This window comes from Falco peregrinus, chromosome 1, assembly GCF_023634155.1.
Source record: "Falco peregrinus isolate bFalPer1 chromosome 1, bFalPer1.pri, whole genome shotgun sequence".
Classification (NCBI taxonomy): domain Eukaryota; kingdom Metazoa; phylum Chordata; class Aves; order Falconiformes; family Falconidae; genus Falco; species Falco peregrinus.
In genome coordinates, this window is record NC_073721.1 from 37,722,625 (window position 1) to 37,743,368 (window position 20,744).

At 43.2% G+C, this 20,744-nt stretch overlaps 1 protein-coding gene across 1 annotated transcript; it reads right to left on the reverse strand.

Moving 5' to 3' along the window:
• Positions 1 to 1,493: 1,493 nt before the first annotated feature.
• On the reverse strand, positions 1,494 to 10,752 carry PRLHR (prolactin releasing hormone receptor). Its single transcript, XM_005229752.3, has 3 exons — positions 10,661 to 10,752; positions 9,286 to 10,548; positions 1,494 to 2,947 (listed from the first exon to the last, which is right to left on the reverse strand). Exon 2 carries the CDS (start codon positions 10,360 to 10,362, stop codon positions 9,328 to 9,330), a length of 1,035 nt encoding a protein of 344 aa, XP_005229809.1. The 5' UTR covers positions 10,363 to 10,548; positions 10,661 to 10,752; the 3' UTR covers positions 1,494 to 2,947; positions 9,286 to 9,327.
• Positions 10,753 to 20,744: the final 9,992 nt, after the last annotated feature.

Consider the following 20,744-nt stretch of genomic DNA (forward strand, 5'->3'; position numbering starts at 1 on the left):
CAGAATTAGAAAGCTGTACTGACATTCTCCATTTAGGTTTTATTCACTGCTGTCAAAAAAGACTATTCCTGTACCAGTCTGGCCTTCTCCCAACCCACCTTCCACCCTTGTTTTCAAATACCTCATGTTAGAACTGGAAGTAAAAGTGTTTGCCTAATTATCTCTATTTTCAGCAGAGCTAGCACTGTAAATTAGGCTGTTTGTTGAACAATGTAGTGCAGATTCAGCTTGTCCAGCCAATTCGTTTTAGCACTAAAAATAATGTGCATTTTCCTCTTGCCCTCACATCTTCTGTGCTTTTCTGGTCATTCAGCAAACCCATAATGGTTTAGAAAGCTACCAAATATTTCACTTGCATATACCTTCTTCAATGGTAGGCAAACATTTAAACATCTTCTACCCCTCTGAAAAGTGACCTGATCCCCAGGAATCAAGGCATTTTAAGAACAATTTAAATTTTTTATGTTAATCCATTCCTTTAACATGTTGGGGTTTGGGGATTGTTTGTTTGGGTTTTGCTTGATAATAAATTTCGTATGTATAGAAAACATATTTGGCCTAGGGCTGCTGGTTACTTTACCACTTCTATTTAAGTCCTTGAAAAGCAGTACTGGACCAAACCCACAAATCAAATTTAAGCTTTGTAAGACTGGGTGAATACATAGAGGCACTGACAGCATTTAAGCTTTGTAAGACTGGGTGAATACATAGAGGCACTGACAGCATTTAAGCTTTGTAAGACTGGGTGAATACATAGAGGCACTGACAGCATCCCAAGCAGATTGTTCGTACAATGCACTGGGAGAAGGTTTTACCCAAAATATTGACTGCTAGTGTGCAGAACAAGCTGCTGTCTGAGCTAAACTAGCTGACAGCCACCACTGAGGATGCAAAGCGACAATGTGATTTTAAACCCTGCATCTCTGAGACTGGGTGCCTCATACTGGGCTGAAGGGAGATGTCGCTGCATGAAAATTAGTAGGCTGAAAATCAAGTACCTTTTCTTGAAATACATGGGGGAAGGAGGTAAATCTTCTCAGTAAATGATTGAAAGACAACTTTTCAATGCACAGTTGCCTTTATCCAATAATTTAATGACTTCAGGGTCTAAGCAGTCTGGGGTTTAATTCCCAGTTCTTAATTTCAACCTGTCTTTTACGCCTTCACCCTATCCCTAGTAGGCAGCATTTACAGGTGGGTGAGTGCCATTTTGAACTATTGCATGGGAAAACATATTTCCTCATTTAGCACCAAAGGAAGAATGTTATGAACTACAAAAATATGCAGATCTTGTCAGACCCTGTATACAACTTTTTGGGGTGAGAAGTGTTTGGAACAGTGCTTTCCACAATGCCTTAGAAATGAAGAAACCCATCTTTTTGTAACTATGGCAAAACATAGGTCTTCAAAAGCTTCCCTGAACTTTGTTGATGATGTTGGAACTTTGACCAGTGATGATTTACATTTTGTCTATCCTCAGTCTGTGGCAATTTTCCAAGAAGAAGTGCTATCAAAACAATTTAGAATTAGCTGTGATAACTGACAATTGCATGGGTGGTCCAAAAGGCTTTAACAAAGAAACATTTTATACAACAGACAGGAATACATGTTTTAATGAAGAAGTGATTCACAATGATAATACTATTGACTTGTTAAGGTTAAACAGGTCTGCCATATGCTGTGTCTAGTGCTTCAGATGGTTTCAAATTTGTTTTTAATTTTTTTAAGTTATGCATATTAACAACAGATGTTGAATTTTAAAAGGATCCAATAATTGAGGGGAAATCACTCCGAAGCAGAGTGTTGAAGGTCTTATTTTCTTAATGATTCCACTTTGTATTATAGTGACTTAGAAAGTAATTTCTAATAGGTGATGTAGCTCGTAGCTGCCTCTTGCACATGATACTGGGATTATTTTCATCTCACTTCCTCCAGAGTTGCACCCAGTTGCTGAGGAGTGGGTTGGTTGAACACTTGCCTCAGAACCCCATCCCCAAACTTTCAATTACTCTTATAAAAAAATCTTTCACAGGTGCATCCACCCTCAACTCATCTGTCTCTGGACCACACACTGATGGTTCACGCATACATCTGGCTTGGCCCTCAGCATATGGCTGCGGGGTGGGAAGAAAGATGCAATAAAGCAAATACACTGAAGCAGCACGCTGCAAGTGAGGGACCAGACTCAGAAGGCTTGAGTTACCCCTGCGTTTGTACAGAAACAGCCTCTGGGTTATTACAGATTTAGCCTTTGGATGGTTATTGTTGTCTTGATGTCCAAAATTATGCTTTTCTTTTTTTTTTTTTTTCTTTCTTTCTTGCATCCAGGAGCCCAAGACAGGTATGTTTTACAGTACAGTCCATTGCTTCGCCTCCCCACTCCCAAACACAGCTGGTCACACAAACCTGAGCTGTGACTGATGGCAACCTGTGATGGTGTGTCACAGTTACCGCATTGTTTGGCTGTCACATTCTCACCAGAGCATCAGCCTGACTTGTTGTGGGTGTGATGGGGTAACAGAACACAACTCCCTGTGGCTGAGACACCACAGACAGAGCAACCACACCGCGTGCTGCCCAGCCTCACAGGGAGCACCAGCTGCCTCCAGCCGAGCACATCACTTAGTTGGTGATGTTGCTGGGGGGATCCTGAGCTTCCTAAGAGCGATCCTCTGCACCACACACATCACCAGGCTCTCACAGACCACAGCACTAAAGCCCCTACTGCTGCTGTGAGCCACAGGCTGCCTTTCCAGCGTTTTATCTGGAAACCAAGAACTGTGCTCAGCAGGAGAGGCAGATCTGATTGCTGTGCTGGAAAGCAGCAAGCTTCTCTTTGCGGTCCTGCTAGCTGCTGATGAAACATCTCCAGTGCCTAACGGAAATGCAGAAATTGTAGGAAATGTAGATGTAGGAATTAAAGCCATCATCTCCTTTTGTATGTTCCCTGCAGAGAGAAAAAAAAAAACACAAGGAAATTACAATGTAATACTGATAATTAACATAAACAAGATGCAAGGAATGGAGAACCCAGTCAGCTGCAAATAGATAACAGTGATCCCAAATTGATTTCCAGTGACCTGGAGACACAAAGCAGGGAGCTCCTGAGTGTGTGTTTTATTATTTATATTAATTACTAGCTTCATTAACTTGGGTCAACAAAGCAGGCTGTAGAAAGGAAAAGTAAGCAACAACAGGCAAGAAAGTCAGTCCTATGAGCTTCTTGGCAAAGAGGGTAGATATTAGATTCCATAGGGATCTAAAATTTTTTATCAAATACATTTCACTCCCAGTGAGGTATAGTTGAGCTTCATGCTGTTAACTCCAGGAGGCAGCCTCGCCATCTCATAACTAGTTCTGAACCATTTACACCGTCCCCAGTGTAACCCTAGCTGGGTCCCTAAAGGAGCGAACACTTTGATGTCTTTTCCTTCCCTGGGAAGCACCAAGAAAATGCTAGTATTTTTCCTTATTTCAGATAGCCACTAGGATTTCAACATCCTTGAGGCTCCTGCTTCTACTGACTTGTTGATCAATGGTTTCGAGACTCGCTGGGAGGGCAGGGAGCAGAGAAACATATATAAAATTTGGTTGAAATCAACCTGGGAGAAGCCTGTTCCATCTGGTTATATCAGTACATGGTAGGAATGTACTTAGAAACCTGCTCTTGAAACAGGGAGTATGATAACGAATTCTAAAGGCAAGGTCTCATTAACATGGGCAGGGTACATTCGATGCATCTGCAGTTGTTCTCTGGGACTTTCAGTAAAGCAAACTTTTGTTGATGTGGAGGGAAATCAGGTACAAAGGAGCCAGAGTTCGTGATGGTTTTGACCCAGAATGAAGTCACTAAGTATGGGGAGGAGGTTTTACTGGATGTAACCACAAAAGCCACTGCTTCAAGTGGGAAGCAGCCCAGGTTTACTCCTGCCAGCTGCAGACACACACAGCAAAGGGTTAGGCGCAGAGTCTGTGTGTCAGGCACAATGGGCTACTACTGCTTGCAGAAAGAAGTTTAAGAGAGAAGAGAGTGAACTCCATTTTAGAAAGCCTCCCTGACTTCTGTGTGCTTTCTGTGAGACAGGAATATTTGCTTTGACCCTTGAGCAACCTTTTTCCCAGGAGAAGGAGGAGGAATGCAACTACTTTTTTCTGAAAAAAATACAAAGCTAGTGGGCAGTCAGAGTGGAGGGCTGGAGGTAAACATTTGTATTATATTTTTTCATGCAGAAGTGACAAAGACAGCAGTGACTTTACCAACAGCATGCTGTTTCTCTCTCTGCCCTCTTCTCGTCTGGTGGGCAGATTGATGGATGTACAGTTCTGTCAAATCTGACTTCTTTTTTTTTTTTCCCTAGCTGCAGGTGCACCATTTTCAGCTTATATCTGTACCCTGTATAATCTTAGACATCTAATTATAACTCACCATTGACACCTCAACAAAGAAAATTTGCTCAATTAAAACTGTGCAGAGCATCTGTTGTTCAGCTGGCATGAAAAATACCATCTTCTCCCAGTCTATCTATCAGCTGGGAAGCACTCAACATGCTCCTGTGAGCAATGGCCTTCTGGCAGGTTCTGCTCTTGCCCTTCCCAGATAAACTGTCATTCCTCAAATATGATACAGCTCTCACAGTTTTCTTCATCCAAGCATAAGGAAAATTTATTTAAAGCAATGCATTGCACAAACAAGTTAGTCTTTGCTGACTGCACTGAGCTGCCATTTTCAAGGTCGGGGAGAGACCAACTCTACCTGACCTTAACTGAGGTTATATTAACTGTTGTTCTTCTTTGGCTGTCTGATTTCAGATTTAGTGGCCTTTTTTTACTATCTAATCTGTTTTTTAATTCCTGATCAAATACTGATTTATTTTTTTATATGTTCCACAAGTACGTCACCTTTTAATACCAATCCCACGTTTGACCATGGGGAGTAGCTTATGTTTGATCAAGCATTTCTGCATCTATAAACATTGGAAATAGAGTGTATTTGCTAGAACGATGCTCTGTGAGTCCTTCCAACTATGCAGAACAGCTAGCTTCAAATTGTGATGCTGTCATTCCTACTGTCTAAATCTGTGCTTTTCACTTTCAGCAAAGACTCCCCCCTGCTTCTCCCCATGAAATCCTTCTATATCTCTATTAATCTCCACATTTAAGATATGCAGAGCCTGCTGAGCTGTAGAGGTTTGACCCCTGTGAAATCTCCCAGATGATTTTTACAGTTTTTTTACAAATTTAAGTGTGGTCCTAAGTGGGCCCTCTATTTCCTAAGCCCAAGACTAGTCATGCTCTGATCACCCGCCTGCTGGCTAAGGCATTTGATATCTGCCTGTAACCACCAGCACAGAGCATCTGTACAAACTCCGTAGTACATCTCAGAGCGTTTAATGGAGACCTTCATTTAGGAACAGCCCAAGGAGCCATCATAAATAACATGTATTTGCTGCTGTAAAATGCAGAGCGCATGGGTCTCTACCCACTAAAAGTCTTTCAGTACGTGTAAACAACTAGAATGAAATCCCAGCAGATGAGGAGCATACAGCATTCTGCCACACCTCAGCTCAGACACAAGCCCAGCTCCATCCCTGCAGAACAGCTGCCCTGCAGCATGTGAGTCCTTGGATGTGAGTGTAAGCAAGAAACAACTCAAACCCTTACAGGGAAAGTTAATAGGTTCACCAAGTTTCGAACCAGGCTATTTTATAAAATCAAAGCATGCAATGATTTCTTAAATTATAATTAAAAATTATACCACCAAAAATAGGGGAGTGATGAGCCCTGATCCCTCAGAGAACCACAGCAGCTCCCTGGAAAGGAGTGGAGATTAGCAAACACATTTCACATGACGGCTTTTAATATAATTATTTGCATAACTGGATTAAAGAAACACACCAATGCGCCTCTAAATCTTATTATTGTTTATTACTCTGGCTATCAGAGAAAACAGTAATTATGTTGAGCAGAGATTCCTGGGGCTTGATTCAGAGGTGGGGCTGAGTGAACACGGCTGTGCCTCAATCCCCCCCAGTCCACAGGACCCCCAGCCCTCCTGCTTGGGACCAGACCTCCTTTGGGCACTGTCCAGGGAAAGCCTGGAAAAATAGCCTTACAAGACCACTGAGGTGGACCAAGGGGGCTGCTGAGGAGAGGGGAGAAGCTTCAGGAGCCCACAGCTGGGGAACATGGAGCATTTCAGGGTGCACCTGCAAAACCAAGTCCTGAGAAGGGCCTGAAGCAAGGGGCAGACACAGAGTTTTCTGCTGCAGATACAAGGCCTGACAGATTCAAGGCAAGTACAAGCTAAACCAGCACTTAAACAAGGATGGCCACTGTGCTGGGCACTCCTGAGGACCACCTTGAGATGACAGACCTGGGCACAGCTGGAATGGCAGCTCCAGAGGCTGCAGCCGCCGGTGAGATGTTCCCGAGTGCGTCTGTCACTGTGGGAACAATATATGCACTGAGCAGCCCTTCATTTCTGTCTCAAGGAAAAAAAAAGAAAAAAATAGAGAACTCCCTTGTTTGCTTCGTGCAGCCCTCTGCAGCAGTCCTCTGCAATCACTAACATTCAAAGGAACATTAATAAGCCAAACTGCATTGCTGGCAAATGAGAATAAAAACATGATGTGTAAGTAGGAATGATCCCAGGCTTGCTGTGGTTGACAAGAGTCTTCCCAGTACTCCACTGGGCTTTGGATCACTGTGGATTACAATGCCGTCTGTATTTAGTGCATGAGGTTGTACACATTACGGGCCATCTCAGTGCTAATTAACCTTTACAAACCGGCACATTAACAGCTGGAAGTAACATAATTCCATAGAAGAAAAATCTCTCAAAATCAGGATTTTGTTATTTAAAGCTGCTTTTTGCAGTGTAGTTTCAGTGCTCTCTTGCTGTCCTACTCTCCATTCCCCTCAAAAGAGCCCTGAAACAAAAGCTGAAAGCATTAGAAAATTTGGTTAGTTTGATTGGAAGGGGTGGGTTTTGCCTTTTCAAAATCACTAGTTATTGCAGTAAATTGTTATATTGAGCTTGAAGGAAAATCAGTTTCCTAAAATTCAGCAAAAGCAAAACATGCTTTAATAGGTCATTCAAATCTTTAAATCAATGCAAGCAAGGCAGATACACTTAATCACAGAGTGAACGCAAGTAATGCCCACTTTAAAAGGACCTCCTTGATTCTGTGCCTGTAATCAGCTTCTAATATCCCGTTCCTCATTACTAACAGCAGAACAGCTTGAATTTCTAAGGAAATTTGTGAAAAGGCATTTCAAATATTTTTCCAATGCTTCTCCCAGTGGGTGCATATGCATCTGTGTACTTTTTAAACCACATTAAGCTTACTGAATGCTGATGAGCAAATGATAATCAGTTTCACAGTAGGAGCAAATTCACAAACTAGAGAAACCATCCTCTCTTGCTTCATTCTTCCTTCTCGTCTATTTCGACGCCTCACAGAGTATATGTTTTGGGTCATGTGCAGTTGCAGTTGAATAGGTGCCCTTGCTAGTCACGACCAAAACTGCCCCTGGATTGCACTGCTGCTCCGGCTGATCTCAGCTCAGCATCAGGCAGCTCCCCATCCATCCCAGATTCTGGCTGAGCCAGCTGGAAGAAACCTCTCCAGAAACAATGCCTGCTTTCAGAACTTTGTCCTGTACACTTACCTATTATCTTAGGTATTTTCAGGTCAGGGAGGAGGCAACTAGAAACCATTAGGTTGATTATAGCTTCTAAGTCCCTTGTCTGATTGAAAGGTGAATGTCAAAGGAAATTGTTTCTTCCCAAAAGACTCTCTTTTGAGAGAGCACTTGCCACTCTGCTCCATTTGTCAGGTCTTTCTTTGACTGGTAACAATGTGCAATGCTCATGCACAGCTCAATGTCACCAGCCCCTTCCACCCTCTGTATCTTAACAGACACCTCCAGAAGTGCTCCTGAAGACAATACCAAAGTCTCTGGCTGTCTCTGGGGATCAAAGCTGATGGCGGCATTGCCAGATGTCAAAATCTGTTCCTCAGGAGGTGAATGGAAAGCATCTCAGCACCGACAAGGCAGTGACGACGTCCGCTCCTCTGGCTGGGAGCACAGCTGACTTGCAGTAGGGTCAGCAAACTGGGGTTACACGAGACAATGGCAGGAACGCAATTCAATGTCGGTAAAGTGGGGGTATGTCTTAATGCTCCTTTATTTGTATGATTCTCGACCACACATTATGTTTCTGGTCTGTCCATCCTTGATGGTGACACTTACTATCTAAATCTGTGCTTCTCACTTTCAGTAAAGACTCCCCCCTGCCTCTTCCCATCAACTCCTTCTATAGCTCTGTTAATCAGCAAATCCACCAAACAGGCTGTTGCACCTCACAGAAATCACATCACTCCGGTTTTATTTCCCCTCTCCCAATACTGCATCTCACCTTGCTACATGCTCTGCGGCAGATTCGCGAGACACAGGAGGTTTGGGGTTGCGTGATGATGCTGGGCTCAGAAAGCACAGGGCACAGCTGCCCGCCCTGTGCAGCTGGCCATGGCCAGCAGGTGAGCAGCCTTGCCGCCCCATCTGCCCGGCCAGTGGCAAGGAGAAGATGACAGCGAGGGAGGAAACCGTGCCAGCAGACACAGCACGCCCCACCAAGGGCCACAGGCACGCAAGCCAGCCGGTCGTGTTGTACAGAGGCGCTTGGAGGGAGGGCAAGTTTGCTGCTGCCATCACTGCGCACATCACTTGCACACTCAGGAGTGGGGACACATCTGCATGTCGCTGCTGCCAGAGGGAGCCTGGGGGCCGCTCCCACCAACCTGGTTTGCAGCCCACAGCTGAGACAGCAGCTCAGGAAGGGCATTTCAGAGAGACACAGGCTATTTTCAGCATGGCTGTAATGCAAGAGGACTACAGGAATATTGTTAGTCCTCTACCTTAGATCCTGTGCTAAGGACTGGACTCTAGGTAGATATGCAGATATAATTTTTACCCGATCCAAAACACTTCCTCATTGAGGTGTTTAGGTCTCATATTCATGTCTGTATACTGCCAGCAATATCCAAAACAGATAGGAACGATCCCTGTAGCTTACATAAGGGTGTCTTGTTAGGCTAACATCTCCTTGGCCTCTAACTCCAGCCAAAGAAGTCAAGTTGTTTTTGGGGCATGACGCCTGCCTCTCCTTCCCTGTAGGGGTGGAGGTGCTGAGGAAGCTATGCATGGGACTTGTGTCACTGTAGTTGAGCCCTGTGGACAAACGTCAGGAATAACAAGTAATTAGAAGTGGAAAAGACTTACATTGTTACTGCATGAAGGAAGTGCACTGCAACCAGCTCTCATTTACAGCACCACACTGGCCATAATGCAGTTTGTAGTGGGTCCAATTTTCTTCTTCCTCCAGACAAACATTTTCTTCAGCTCCCCCCTGAAGCTGTCATGGAGCCAGGCATAGAGGAAGGCATTGGTACAAGCAGACATCATTGCAAACCAGTGGCACAGCAGCTGGATGAAGTTGAAGTACTGCTTGTCAATCAGGCTGATGTCTATGTCCTTTATCATGTTGAAGATGTGCAGAGGCAGCCAACAGACTCCAAAGGCTGCCACCACCAAGACTAGCAAGCGAAAAGTCTTTCTCCTCCTTGCTCGGTCCCACTCAGCTTGGCCCTGGGTGACGTTGCCTGGCACTACGCGGTTTTTCAGCTTGACAGAGATTCTCAGGTAGGACAGGGAGATGACAGCCAAAGGCAGTACATAAGTGATGATGAGAGTGCTGTAGGCATAAGCTAAGCGATCTCTTTTCATGTGGAACCAAAACTCCTCGCAGATGGAGAAGTCCAGTTCTGGGAACTCTGCATGGTAAGTGTGGACCAAGGCTGGGGCAGCCAAGGTACAGCTCAGCAGCCAAATAGCAGCCAGGATATAAGCACAAATAGGGATGGTGAGCCTCCTGCGGAATGGGTACACCATGGCATAATACCTGTCCACAGCTATGACAGTCAGTGTAAAGACAGAGACAAACACAGTGACAGGTTGCATCAGGAAAACAAAGTAGCACATGAAACGGCCGTACACCCATCCTCTGGGCTCAAAGGCATACGCGAGTGTCAGAGGCACACAGGTTGCACACATGAGCATGTCTGAGAAAGCCAGATTGCCTACCAGAAAGTTGGTGACATTGTGCATTTTTTTTGTCTTGCAGATGACATAAATGAGAAGGTAATTCCCAATGACACCAATAAAAACCACTAGCGAGTAGCAGGGGATGATGAGTGGCTTGAAGGACTGAACAAACTGGAGCCCAGAGAATAAATTGCTGGCATTGCTGTGAATAGCAGAGAGGAAGCTTTGGGAGGTTAAATTGTCCGAATTCATCATTTCCCTCCTTTTGTCGACTGCCGTCAGCTGAGTGAAGTAGTTCCCACTGCACTACTCCTGCACTCAATCAGTGTGGATAATGAATGGATTATTGGCTGTCCAGAGGATACCACATGGATAGTAAACAAGCATCCATAAAAGCAAAAGGTGAAGTTGTAATCCTCAAGCGGCAGCTTTCAGCAGTTCCTAAGAAAAATCAAATACAACCAATTTCCATTAAAGTCCTCCTGTATTTACTATTAAGTCTAGGTTTTGACAGCATGCCACTTAATAAACATTTAATGCAGCGAGTACTTACTGCTGTGGGTTTTTAATCCCATATGATTTTCCTGTGGATGCCAAGAAGTGCCCTGGATGTCTGTCTTCTACAAATCCAGGAGCCTGTGCTCTGTGTGTGTGTGTGTGTATGTGAGGGGGGGTGGGAGGGGGGAGAGAGAGAGAGAGAGAATACATGAGTGAGAAGAGGGTGATGCGCATTTACAATCTAAGTGGAGATCAGTGTTTTTAAACTGCCTTCACTACTAGAACATGATAGATTTGTGTATAAGGTTTTATTCCTATTGGCTGTCCTGGGTATTACGTTGCTCTTTGCGTGTTCCTTACTGATTGCAATTAGTCCTAGAATATCCTTTTAAAAATTCCCTTCTCCTTCCAGCGCATCTATAATTGCCCCTCACAGCTAAAAATCAATTTACATTCATTAACAGGAGCCTGCACAGTATCTAATCCCAGATCCACTTTGCCACAGCCCTTAGCGTGTCCAAAAAAGCTACCTGTGAATTTATTGCTATAATGTGACTGTAACAGAGAATTTTAATGACATGTTAAAGCCAAATAAATGTTTATGCCACTAGAGGGACTCAGCTACGTACCTGGTGGCTGAAGCTGGGCTTAGAAGTGTTCATTTAGCATGTAGCACGAAGGATCTGATTTTATTTAAAATTATTTTATAATGGTGGAACAATGTTTGCTCACCCATTGTGACTATTTTCAGTGAGGCTTACATATCCTTAAAAGTAAACACATGACAGCATCTCAAAGGAAAGATTAGCATAGAAATATCTTAGCTGTAAGGGTTTATCTGGAGTGAACTACAGCAAACTGTTTCTAATATTGCAGCTGCCCAAAAATAATTGGGGTGTTTCTTCATGCCTGCAGTAGGTTTGTTAATCTTTTCTGCACCAGACAACAAGTGCTAACCAGTCTGTAAAACAGTCTATACTTGTTTTGTTTGGTTCAGTCATTAGAAAGCAAAAAAAAAAAATCAGGGTAAATGCTTACAGAATACACATTTAAGCAGACAATGCCATCCAGCCCTTGCCTATTGCTCTAATTCTCCCTTAACTCTCCTTCTACTGGTACTACTGGGACCAGTACCTCAGACAGTGAAAAACAATGAAACTCCACTGCATTCATTTATACCAGCTAAGGAAACTAAAAAATAAATGGAACAGACTAACAACTTCTGAATACTTCAGAGTAGAGAACATTGCTAGGTTTTGCAAGGCATCCGGGGATTTAGACACAATTGCAATGGAGAGTTTATGTCCTAATCTCTTAGACTACTCCAAAAAAACATTAACCCGCTATTTTCTGTGAGGTTATGAGCAGAACCATAGCCTTCCTTTGATTTGATGTAATTTGACATAAACAAAAAGTTTAAACAGACTTTATTTGTGGTGTAATTCTTTCCCCAGTCTTAAACCAGAAGCTAATCTTGTGTAGTCCTTGTTCAAAACAGAGCTGTTCCCCCATAACTACTTATGATGGATGGGAATTTCAAAGCTGGGAAGGGCTGAGTCTGTGCTACTGCATTTATGGTTGGATTATGCTATGGACTGGAATATGGCTGTAATTCCAGCCTAAGGGGAGAATAAGCATGAAGCTGCATTGCTCAGGAGTGCCATCCTTCACTTCGTGATACAGTAACCTACCCATGACCCATACAAAAAATGGGATGTTATATCCCACTGCAGTCCAATCTCACCTAACTGAGCTGGATGGGACCCAGAGGAATACAGTACCTATTTATCTCTACATACCCAAATCCAGAATAGGAGAGGGTAAAGGTTGCAAAGAGGTAAGGAAAAAGGGAATCCCTGCTGCTTTTACCACCCAGTGCAAACTATTTGGTGACAAGCAGCATGCTGCAAAAGCAGTTCCTAAAACCTACAAATGCAGTTGATTCACTTAATATGGGAGAAAAGTAAGGTCTAATTCAAATCTTACTGAAGTAGGATGTCAGTAGGCTTTGGACGTGGTCTCTAGTATAAGCCTAAAGACAGAAAAAATGAAGGGGGAGCATATGTAAACGGTCTTCAAACTGCCCACTTTCTACTGGAACTGCAAGGCTTATGCTTGGAAAGAAGTCTCACAATAATATCAGTGCATACAATAATAACTGAAAATCACATTTTTAACTTATTTTTCTGTTTCGTTCCCAAGAGCTGCAGAGTAGGTCCAATAAACATCCTCGTTGTATTCCTATAAGAAAAAGGTTTATGCTTCACCATGTGACAAAAAATTGAAACAAAATATTATCCAAAGTAGCTTTCAAGGTCATCTTAATGCTCAGGTCACAAAAACCTGTAATTAACCTTAGAGGTTCTTTTATTTCAAGTGGACCGAGCAATCTTCCGGCATTTTCTCTTACCTTTAAATGTATTTTCTTCACCTCTGAAACCAGTAATGAACACATCTCGTGTTTGAAGGCTCCCACCCTATTACTGTTAGTGATTTTCTGTTTGTTTTGGCTTCAGGCAGAAAAATTCTTTAGTTCAACTGTACAGCCAAGACCTGGAAAGATAATATTTAATAGGGGCTTAAACTAAGAAAGCATTTCAGCATTTTACCCCAAAGAAATCCCCTTTCCTCCTTTTAAAACTGCAAATATTAATCTTGTTTAAAATTTCCTAGGCTGAATAACCAAGTCCTTCCTGAACTGAGTATAAGTCTATTTCACACAAAGAATTTTCTCATTAAAAGAGAAAAGGTCACAGAAACTACACCACTGTCATGTTTGAACTGTTTTGAAATTCCAAGTGTATAAGGGTGTCACACATAGGAGTGCTAATTAGTGTCTAATTGAAACCCTGGTCTTCCTTGAGCCGATGGAGAACGTTCTATCTAGAGCCAGACTAACACTTCACAGCTGAGCTTTCATGTCTTATGCTAACCTGTCTGACTCTACGGACACTGTGAGTACAAGCACTGTAAACTGCTATGTGACTTTCAGAAAGTAGCAAACCTCTTACAGCACTAACGCTGTTCCTTATGTGCATGTCTAATCATCCCTGTAGATCCTAACTAAAACAGCGTGATCTAGGAATAAGATCTGATCCTAACAGCCGTACTTGCAAAGCTCAACAGTACTTCTCAAGCCAGTAGGCTCTCTCTTCTATTATTTAGCTTTTACAGACCAAAAATTTTCTTTTGTCATCAAAGTCTGTTTCAGGCGTTAGTTTTCTATGTTCTTGTTTATTTGATATGTGCCTTTTTCTGTAAAACATAACTTCTTTTGCATCACAGAACTCCTTTAAAAAGTCTCACATTTTCCCAGGAATGTTCTGTGCACAGCAGATCAGATAGCTCTTGCAGAGCCTACAATAAAAATAGACGCTTTGCCTATATTGAATGAAGTAGAGCTGGAGGTTCCTTTAGCAAATTCTTCTTTTGACGAGCCAGGGAACAAGGTTGTGTGTGACACAGTAATTTCAAGACAGGGCACCCTGTCCCTCCTGCTCTCATTTAATCATATAAATGCATCCTGTGTGCCCCTGCTTTGGACTGAGCCACCACAGTCTCTAAACTCTAAACCCCATGTTTACAAATAAGGGTTTTCTTTGGTTGGTTTGGAGTTTTTTGGTTGATGTTGCTGCTTTCTTCAAATTCAAGGTATTAAAGTTTGTTAAACTCAGGATTCAGCTTAAAATAATTCATTTAAGATGAAAAGGAGCTTATCAACTTGAATGAAGTGGAGTTTCGAATTTAAGTCAAAACATGTGTAAGGATGCATGCTAAATATAGAATAGAGGATCTATTCTTCCCCGTATGCACAGAATTCTTAGTCTACTGAGCAAAGTGAGATGAGAAAGGTGAGCTGGTTCCCTAGATGACAAAGATCTTGTGTTAAAGATAACGGTGTAAAAATGCATGTGGTTTCCTAGGAACGAAGGTGCTAGATCACAATTACCACAAAATGTAGAAACCAAACGTGGAAGTGAACAAACTGAAACTGTCAGAGCTAACTAACCCCCACTGCCAGGTTCGGCAAGGACTGGTACATGGAACTGCTGGGTGAGAAGAGCTTTTCCTGTCTTCATGGCATGAGAACACAACTCTGTGACTGAAGAAAAGCAAATGAGCCACTTGCCCCTAAGAATAGGAAGGGAGAGGTTGTGATGAAAAACTGCAGGCCCTTTAGTCTGACAGCAGTTTTACGGTAGGTTTTAGACCAGATTTAAGGACAGTGGAGGGAAAGAGAGAGGAGGCAGAATAGAAAACCAAAGGAAGCTTTTGTCAAATTAACCTCCCATCTATGTGTTATTAAACTGATTTTTCTCAAGGTAGGCTATGTAGTAATTCTTCTGTTTGGGTTTGCATATCACATGTGATGTGGCAGCATATGAGAAACCATCATCTACATCAGAGGAAATATCCTAGGAACTGTAAGGTAGGGAAAGACTGGTAACATTTATGAAGGAATTGGACCAGAAGACAGCAACAATTCATGCTCCTCAATAACTTACCTTGCTTGGAACTAACCAACCTTGGTAGCTCTTTTCACTTTATTATGTTAGCACAAAAAGCAGGACCGCACTGACTGGATTTGATAGAACCACCAAGTTAGGAACCAGAGGCAATGTGGAGGATGACTGCACAATTACACAGAGAAACTTTGAAACCCTCAAGGAGAATGAGAGGAAGTTTCATACCATTACGGAAGAAACACTTGTCATAAAAGACAGGATCAAGGTCACCTGGCAATAAACATTTTCACTATGGCTTAGGATGGAGTAAATTCTGTTGCAGGTCTATACAAAGGAGCAGGCAGATCATTTGGAAGTGCAAAGAAAAGGAAACCTACTACTTTGTGATAGATTCTGGGATGAATTTGTCTCTACTTTGTTACAATCTCTGGACAATTTTTTTGCTATAAATGTCTATTTACCAGAGCAGAATTGCACCGTATTCTTTGGAAACACTGGGGAGGATGGTAAAATCCAGAGCAGGTCAAGACATATTTAAGCTAATTTGTTCTTACTAAAGAAAGAACAAATTCACCATGGGCAAGTTTAGAGTGGAAAGTAAAATACTCTTAAGTGGGAGGGCCACAAATTGTCCCTTGGAAGTGCTGGCTTTTGGAACAGTCAGTGTAATATGAGGGATAAAACACCTGCTTTTAACAGAAAGCTTGATCCATTTATCACATGTATGTGGTATTATTTATCGCCTGGGGCTTGGGCTTCAGGAGGTTCTTTTCCATCCTTCATCAACACAGATTTAAACTTTGGACTTCACTCACTCCTACTTGAAAATAACTCCACTATCACCTCACTATCACCTTTTTCAACAGTATTGCCATTAATAATATTCAAAAGATAGAATTAAAATTTACATACATGCACACATGCCCCACGCAGGCACAGTTGAGACTAAGTCCTAAGAAGTTTCTAGTGTTCTTTGTGATTCTTCAGTGGGAAGATTTGTGCACCAGTGCCTGTGCAGATCAACTAGAACAGCTCTTGAATAATTGCCAGATGACCTTTCACTGTTGCTGGTCTTGGCACCTGCTCAGAGTAGCTGATCTACAAAGCAGGGAGAAAGGTAGGGTCAGCAGAGTCACTCTCTATAAACATGTCAGCCCCAAGGCACTTCAATCAGTACAATCACTGATTCTTCCTTATCTGTTCTTGCCTTTCTGCAGGAGCAGAGACTTGATACAAGCAGGCTTCATTTCTCCACATCCCTACCCCCTTAAGATTTTCTTTGCCAGCCAAACCCAGCAGGAATTAATGACCAAGAAGGAAGGTGACCTGATTTTTTTTATGTTAAGTTTTGGTGTACAGTTTTGAGGGATTTTGCTTGTTTGTTTGCTTTTGGGTTTGGGTGGTTTTTTGTGGGTGTGGTTTTTTGTTTGTTTTGTTGTTTTTTGGTGGTTTTTTTTGGGGGGTGTGTGTTTTGGGTTTTTTGGTTTTTTTGTTTTGGTTTGGGTTTTTTTTCATTTCTAAGCACAGGATAAGCAGGTTAAATGCTATGATGATTCAAGAGGTATTCATGTTGAATTCATTGACTGAGCAAGCTGAAACAGAATTTTGCTGAAAAATAGGGACCAAGTGAGCAAGTCTGACCATCTCTTAGTTGTCTGGACAGACATCAATAGAATTTAAGATTCGTATTACAGATCCTTCTGTAAAACCACTACTGAAGTAAAGCCTTATCATGTTACAGTAAGAGACAGTTGCTGCCATTTAGAGTTCCCATAAGCAGGATATATAACACTAAAAAGAAAAATGGAACAAAACCTTTAGAAATATCAGAGCTAGAAGTTTCCTTCTTACTTTATAACTGGTTTTAGGCAATCATGTTGACTTTATCAGTGTGTTTACTTTTCTTTCATAGCTAGATCAGGACTAACCTAGGAGAAGGTATGTGAATGTCTTTGATCTGAAAGCTGCAAGGTTCCTCTTACAAGGAAGTATGTAAAACAAAAAAGCACGAAGACAGATTTGCATATCCATCAGATCCAACAATTCCTACCTCTCCAGAAAAACTGGCATTTCTCCCCTGCTTACAAGCCCTGAAGGCATGTAGAGTGCAATACCAATACATGCCCCGAGCTAGAACAGACTGTGGGAATGAGCTCCCAGAAACATCTGCAGATTAAATGCTGAGCCCTGGAGAAACTCAGTGTTAGAAATGTTCCCTGCAGGCGTAAACAGCCAGGAGTCAGTGTCACCGTACGCTCACAGGGTCCTGCACGCTGTTTCGCCCTGGTGTAGAAGAGGACGGCCAAGAAAACCTGACAGCTGAAGCTTGAGCCTTTGCAGCAACAGAGAGGAATGCTGCCCGGCCCCTGGCACTGGGGATAGCAGTGCTGCTCCGCCCCGCCGTGCTGCTGGGGGGCTGAGCCCCCCCAGAGGCACGGACCCCACAGCCCCCCAGTTCCCCGCCGTGCTGTTGGGGGCTGAGCCCCCCCAGAGGCACGGACCCCACAGCCCCCCAGTTCCCCGCCGTGCTGCTGGGGGCTGAGCCCCCCCAGAGGCACGGACCCCACAGCCCCCCAGTTCCCTGCCGTGCTGCTGGGGGCTGAGCCCCCCAGAGGCACGGACCCCACAGCCCCCCAGTTCCCTGCCGTGCTGCTGGGGGCTGAGCCCCCCCAGAGGCACGGACCCCACAGCCCCCCAGTTCCCTGCCGTGCTGCTGGGGGCTGAGCCCCCCCAGAGGCACGGACCCCACAGCCCCCCAGTTCCCTGCCGTGCTGCTGGGGGCTGAGCCCCCCCAGAGGCACGGACCCCACAGCCCCCCAGTTCCCTGCCGTGCTGCTGGGGGCTGAGCCCCCATCTCCCGCCGGCGGGCGGCCCCGTTCAGCACCACGGACAGCGCCCGCCGCCCGCCCGCCGCCCGCCCGCCGCGGGGGCCCGGGGCAGCCCCTGCCCCCCGTGTCACCGCGGTGTCACCCGCGGCGCAGCCCCGGCCCGGGGGACAAGGGCAGGGCTCCAGAACGCCCCCCTGCGCCTGGCAGCTCCCACGCCGCAGGCAACATGTTCCTTTGCCTCTAAAAACGCTCGGGGTGCAACCCATGGGTAACAGGCAGGCGGGAGGTGGCACCGCCCGACACCCGAAGGGGATGTCACCTCAAGAGATAAGGAAGGAAAAAGCATTTCCTGATTCCTGCAGCATCCTGAAATGCCAGTCTACCCTGGTATGGGAAAAGGGCAGAAGAGAACAATGGCTGTCCGATGTTCTGCAGTCAGTGCATTCCTATAAGTAAAGTCGCTGTTTTCATGGAGCAATGAGTACAATTAATATTTGTCAAACAGAAAGGAGAAAAAACAAACCAGAGGACCAACATTATTCTAGCTGTTCTTAGTTGTTTATATAAAGTAATAAAATACAACTTCCATTTAATTAACTATCCCACTAAGAACAATCTGCCCTGGAGCTTCGAAAGCTCTTAATACTAAAGGTTTGTCTGGAGGGCTGTCGTCTAGTTTGATTATAGCTTGCAAAACAACATTACATAGAGATTAAGAACACTATTTGGAAAAGTGTTGTTCTGCGCTCTCATGCTAACTCATGTTTGAAATAAAAGAAGGGAAGAGAGATTGGACTTTAATACACTACATCATCAGGAGAAAAAAATGATCTAACATAACTTCTAATTAAGCTTTCTGTATGTTTTCAACACAGTTCCATTTAGATGAAGGAACTGATATCCACAAAAATAAAATAAATCTTTTTCCACTGTATTGACAGCCAGGCTGGTTTATGGTCACCTCCCCCTCCAAATGTACAGACCTATATTTGCTATCAGGACTACTCTGTGTGTGCGTGTGTGTGTGCATTGTATCTATTTTAGCTATGCTTCAACATCTGGGTTTATTCCCTTTGTCTCCATTTCTCTTCCATAGCACAATTTGCTGCTTATTTTTCCCTGCTTCACATTATCACTCACAGAAGCCATTAAAGGCATCCATTGTTAGATGAGAAACACAGGGAGCAGAAAAGGCTTAACGTGGAAGAAATCAGAGGAACATAGAAGGTGAATGATCATTTCACAATGACTCCCACTGCCATGACTTACCCCACCACCAACACTTCTGTTGTTTATTCTTTCATGTCATTCTGATAGATGTAGCAGTGGTTATAAATGGCAATACTCCCGACTTACAATTCTTTTCACATGAAAATCAATGTGAATTTTGCTGCAGATTTCAGCATCGCCCGGCTTCTCCCCCACCCTTTTATTTAACATATTTGCTTTAGAATGATTCTAGCTCTGTTAGCTTTTCCACATCTAACACAAGAAGTTTGAAATCACAAAGACCATCAGACTTCCTTTACTGCAACTCCTCCTGGCTCACCTTTTTCAGCTTTTCCTTTGGACACTCTTCCACTGTTAAGTGAATCTTATGACGCAGGAATCCAGTCCCATCTGTAGAGATCCTCAGCTCATGTTCATCAGCCCTATTATTCCCCATGGATATTATCCCATTACCTGGTTGTTATTAGATCAAGAGTTTAGTCTCCAAGTAGCCTTCCCCTAGCATTCTGCTTTAAAACAACATTTTGTTCTTTTGTGGCTGCATTTGTGATGGGAGAATTGTTTTTATATATGGACTTTGTCAAGTGCATGAGCAGCAGCAAAAGTCAGTTTAGCTCTAATTTTGTGAACTCTCTGTTTTTAACTGAATCCATTGATTGAACTAAAATTGATTTGAAGAGTTGAACGTGCATTGTCTACAATAAATATCTATCCTAGAATTTATCCATTTTTCCACAGATATTTTTATTCTACAGAACAAATCTGTGGTCCCATTACTGTTCCTCTATCTTGGCTGCTCTGCTCTGAGATAGGCTACTTGAGGCAGAGAAATTTGCCTTTTTTATTTTTTTTAAACAGCAGATTATTTCTTCCTTTCTAGGTGACTAATGCCAACTCAACCACCAAGACAGTACCTACTGTTTCATTAAACAAGTGACCTCCACTGTTTTATGAGTGTTGACTTCATACTCATCAACCAAAGCATGTGGGAACCTTAACCTGAAATTTTACATTCTGTTGGCTTTGCTAAAAACTTGCAAACACTGCAATGTCAAAATAACTAATGGCTTAAGTGTAATGTTTTCTGATACTATATAATACACAAGGAGAGCTTGGCTGAAATCTGAGAAGTCTAGCATCCCCCAGATGTTTACAATTCTTACACCACTTTATGTATATTTTGTTTCATCACTGCAACAATTTTTTTTCCATCAAGAAACATAAGTATTGTTTCAGATGTTTCATTCCTAATAGTATTCAATCATGAGAATTGTATCTTAATTAGAATAAACCGGAAAAGCTCTGTAGAACTCAGCTGATATATGTTACAAAGGACTCATTTATTACTTTAACACCATTGCTCTAGTAGTGCTCCAGGTGTTCAGAGACACTTTCAATGAGCATTACCTATTGACAGAGGTAAGACCAGCCCAAACAGAAGACAACTTAATCACTGCAAATGTAGCAAGCCAAGAAGCTCACAGCATTTTATACATGATAATGAACAAGTCTTTCCAACACTCAGCAAAGATCACTGTCATCTCCACACTAGGGAGGATGAAGCTGAGGCTGGATAGTTTTTACCCTGGAGCAGGACAGATGTTACCAGTAGAAT

Coding starts and splice junctions, on each gene's coding strand:
- PRLHR (XM_005229752.3), bottom strand. CDS start 10,362: ATGATGAATTCGGACAATTTAACCTCCCAAAGCTTCCTCTCTGCTATT.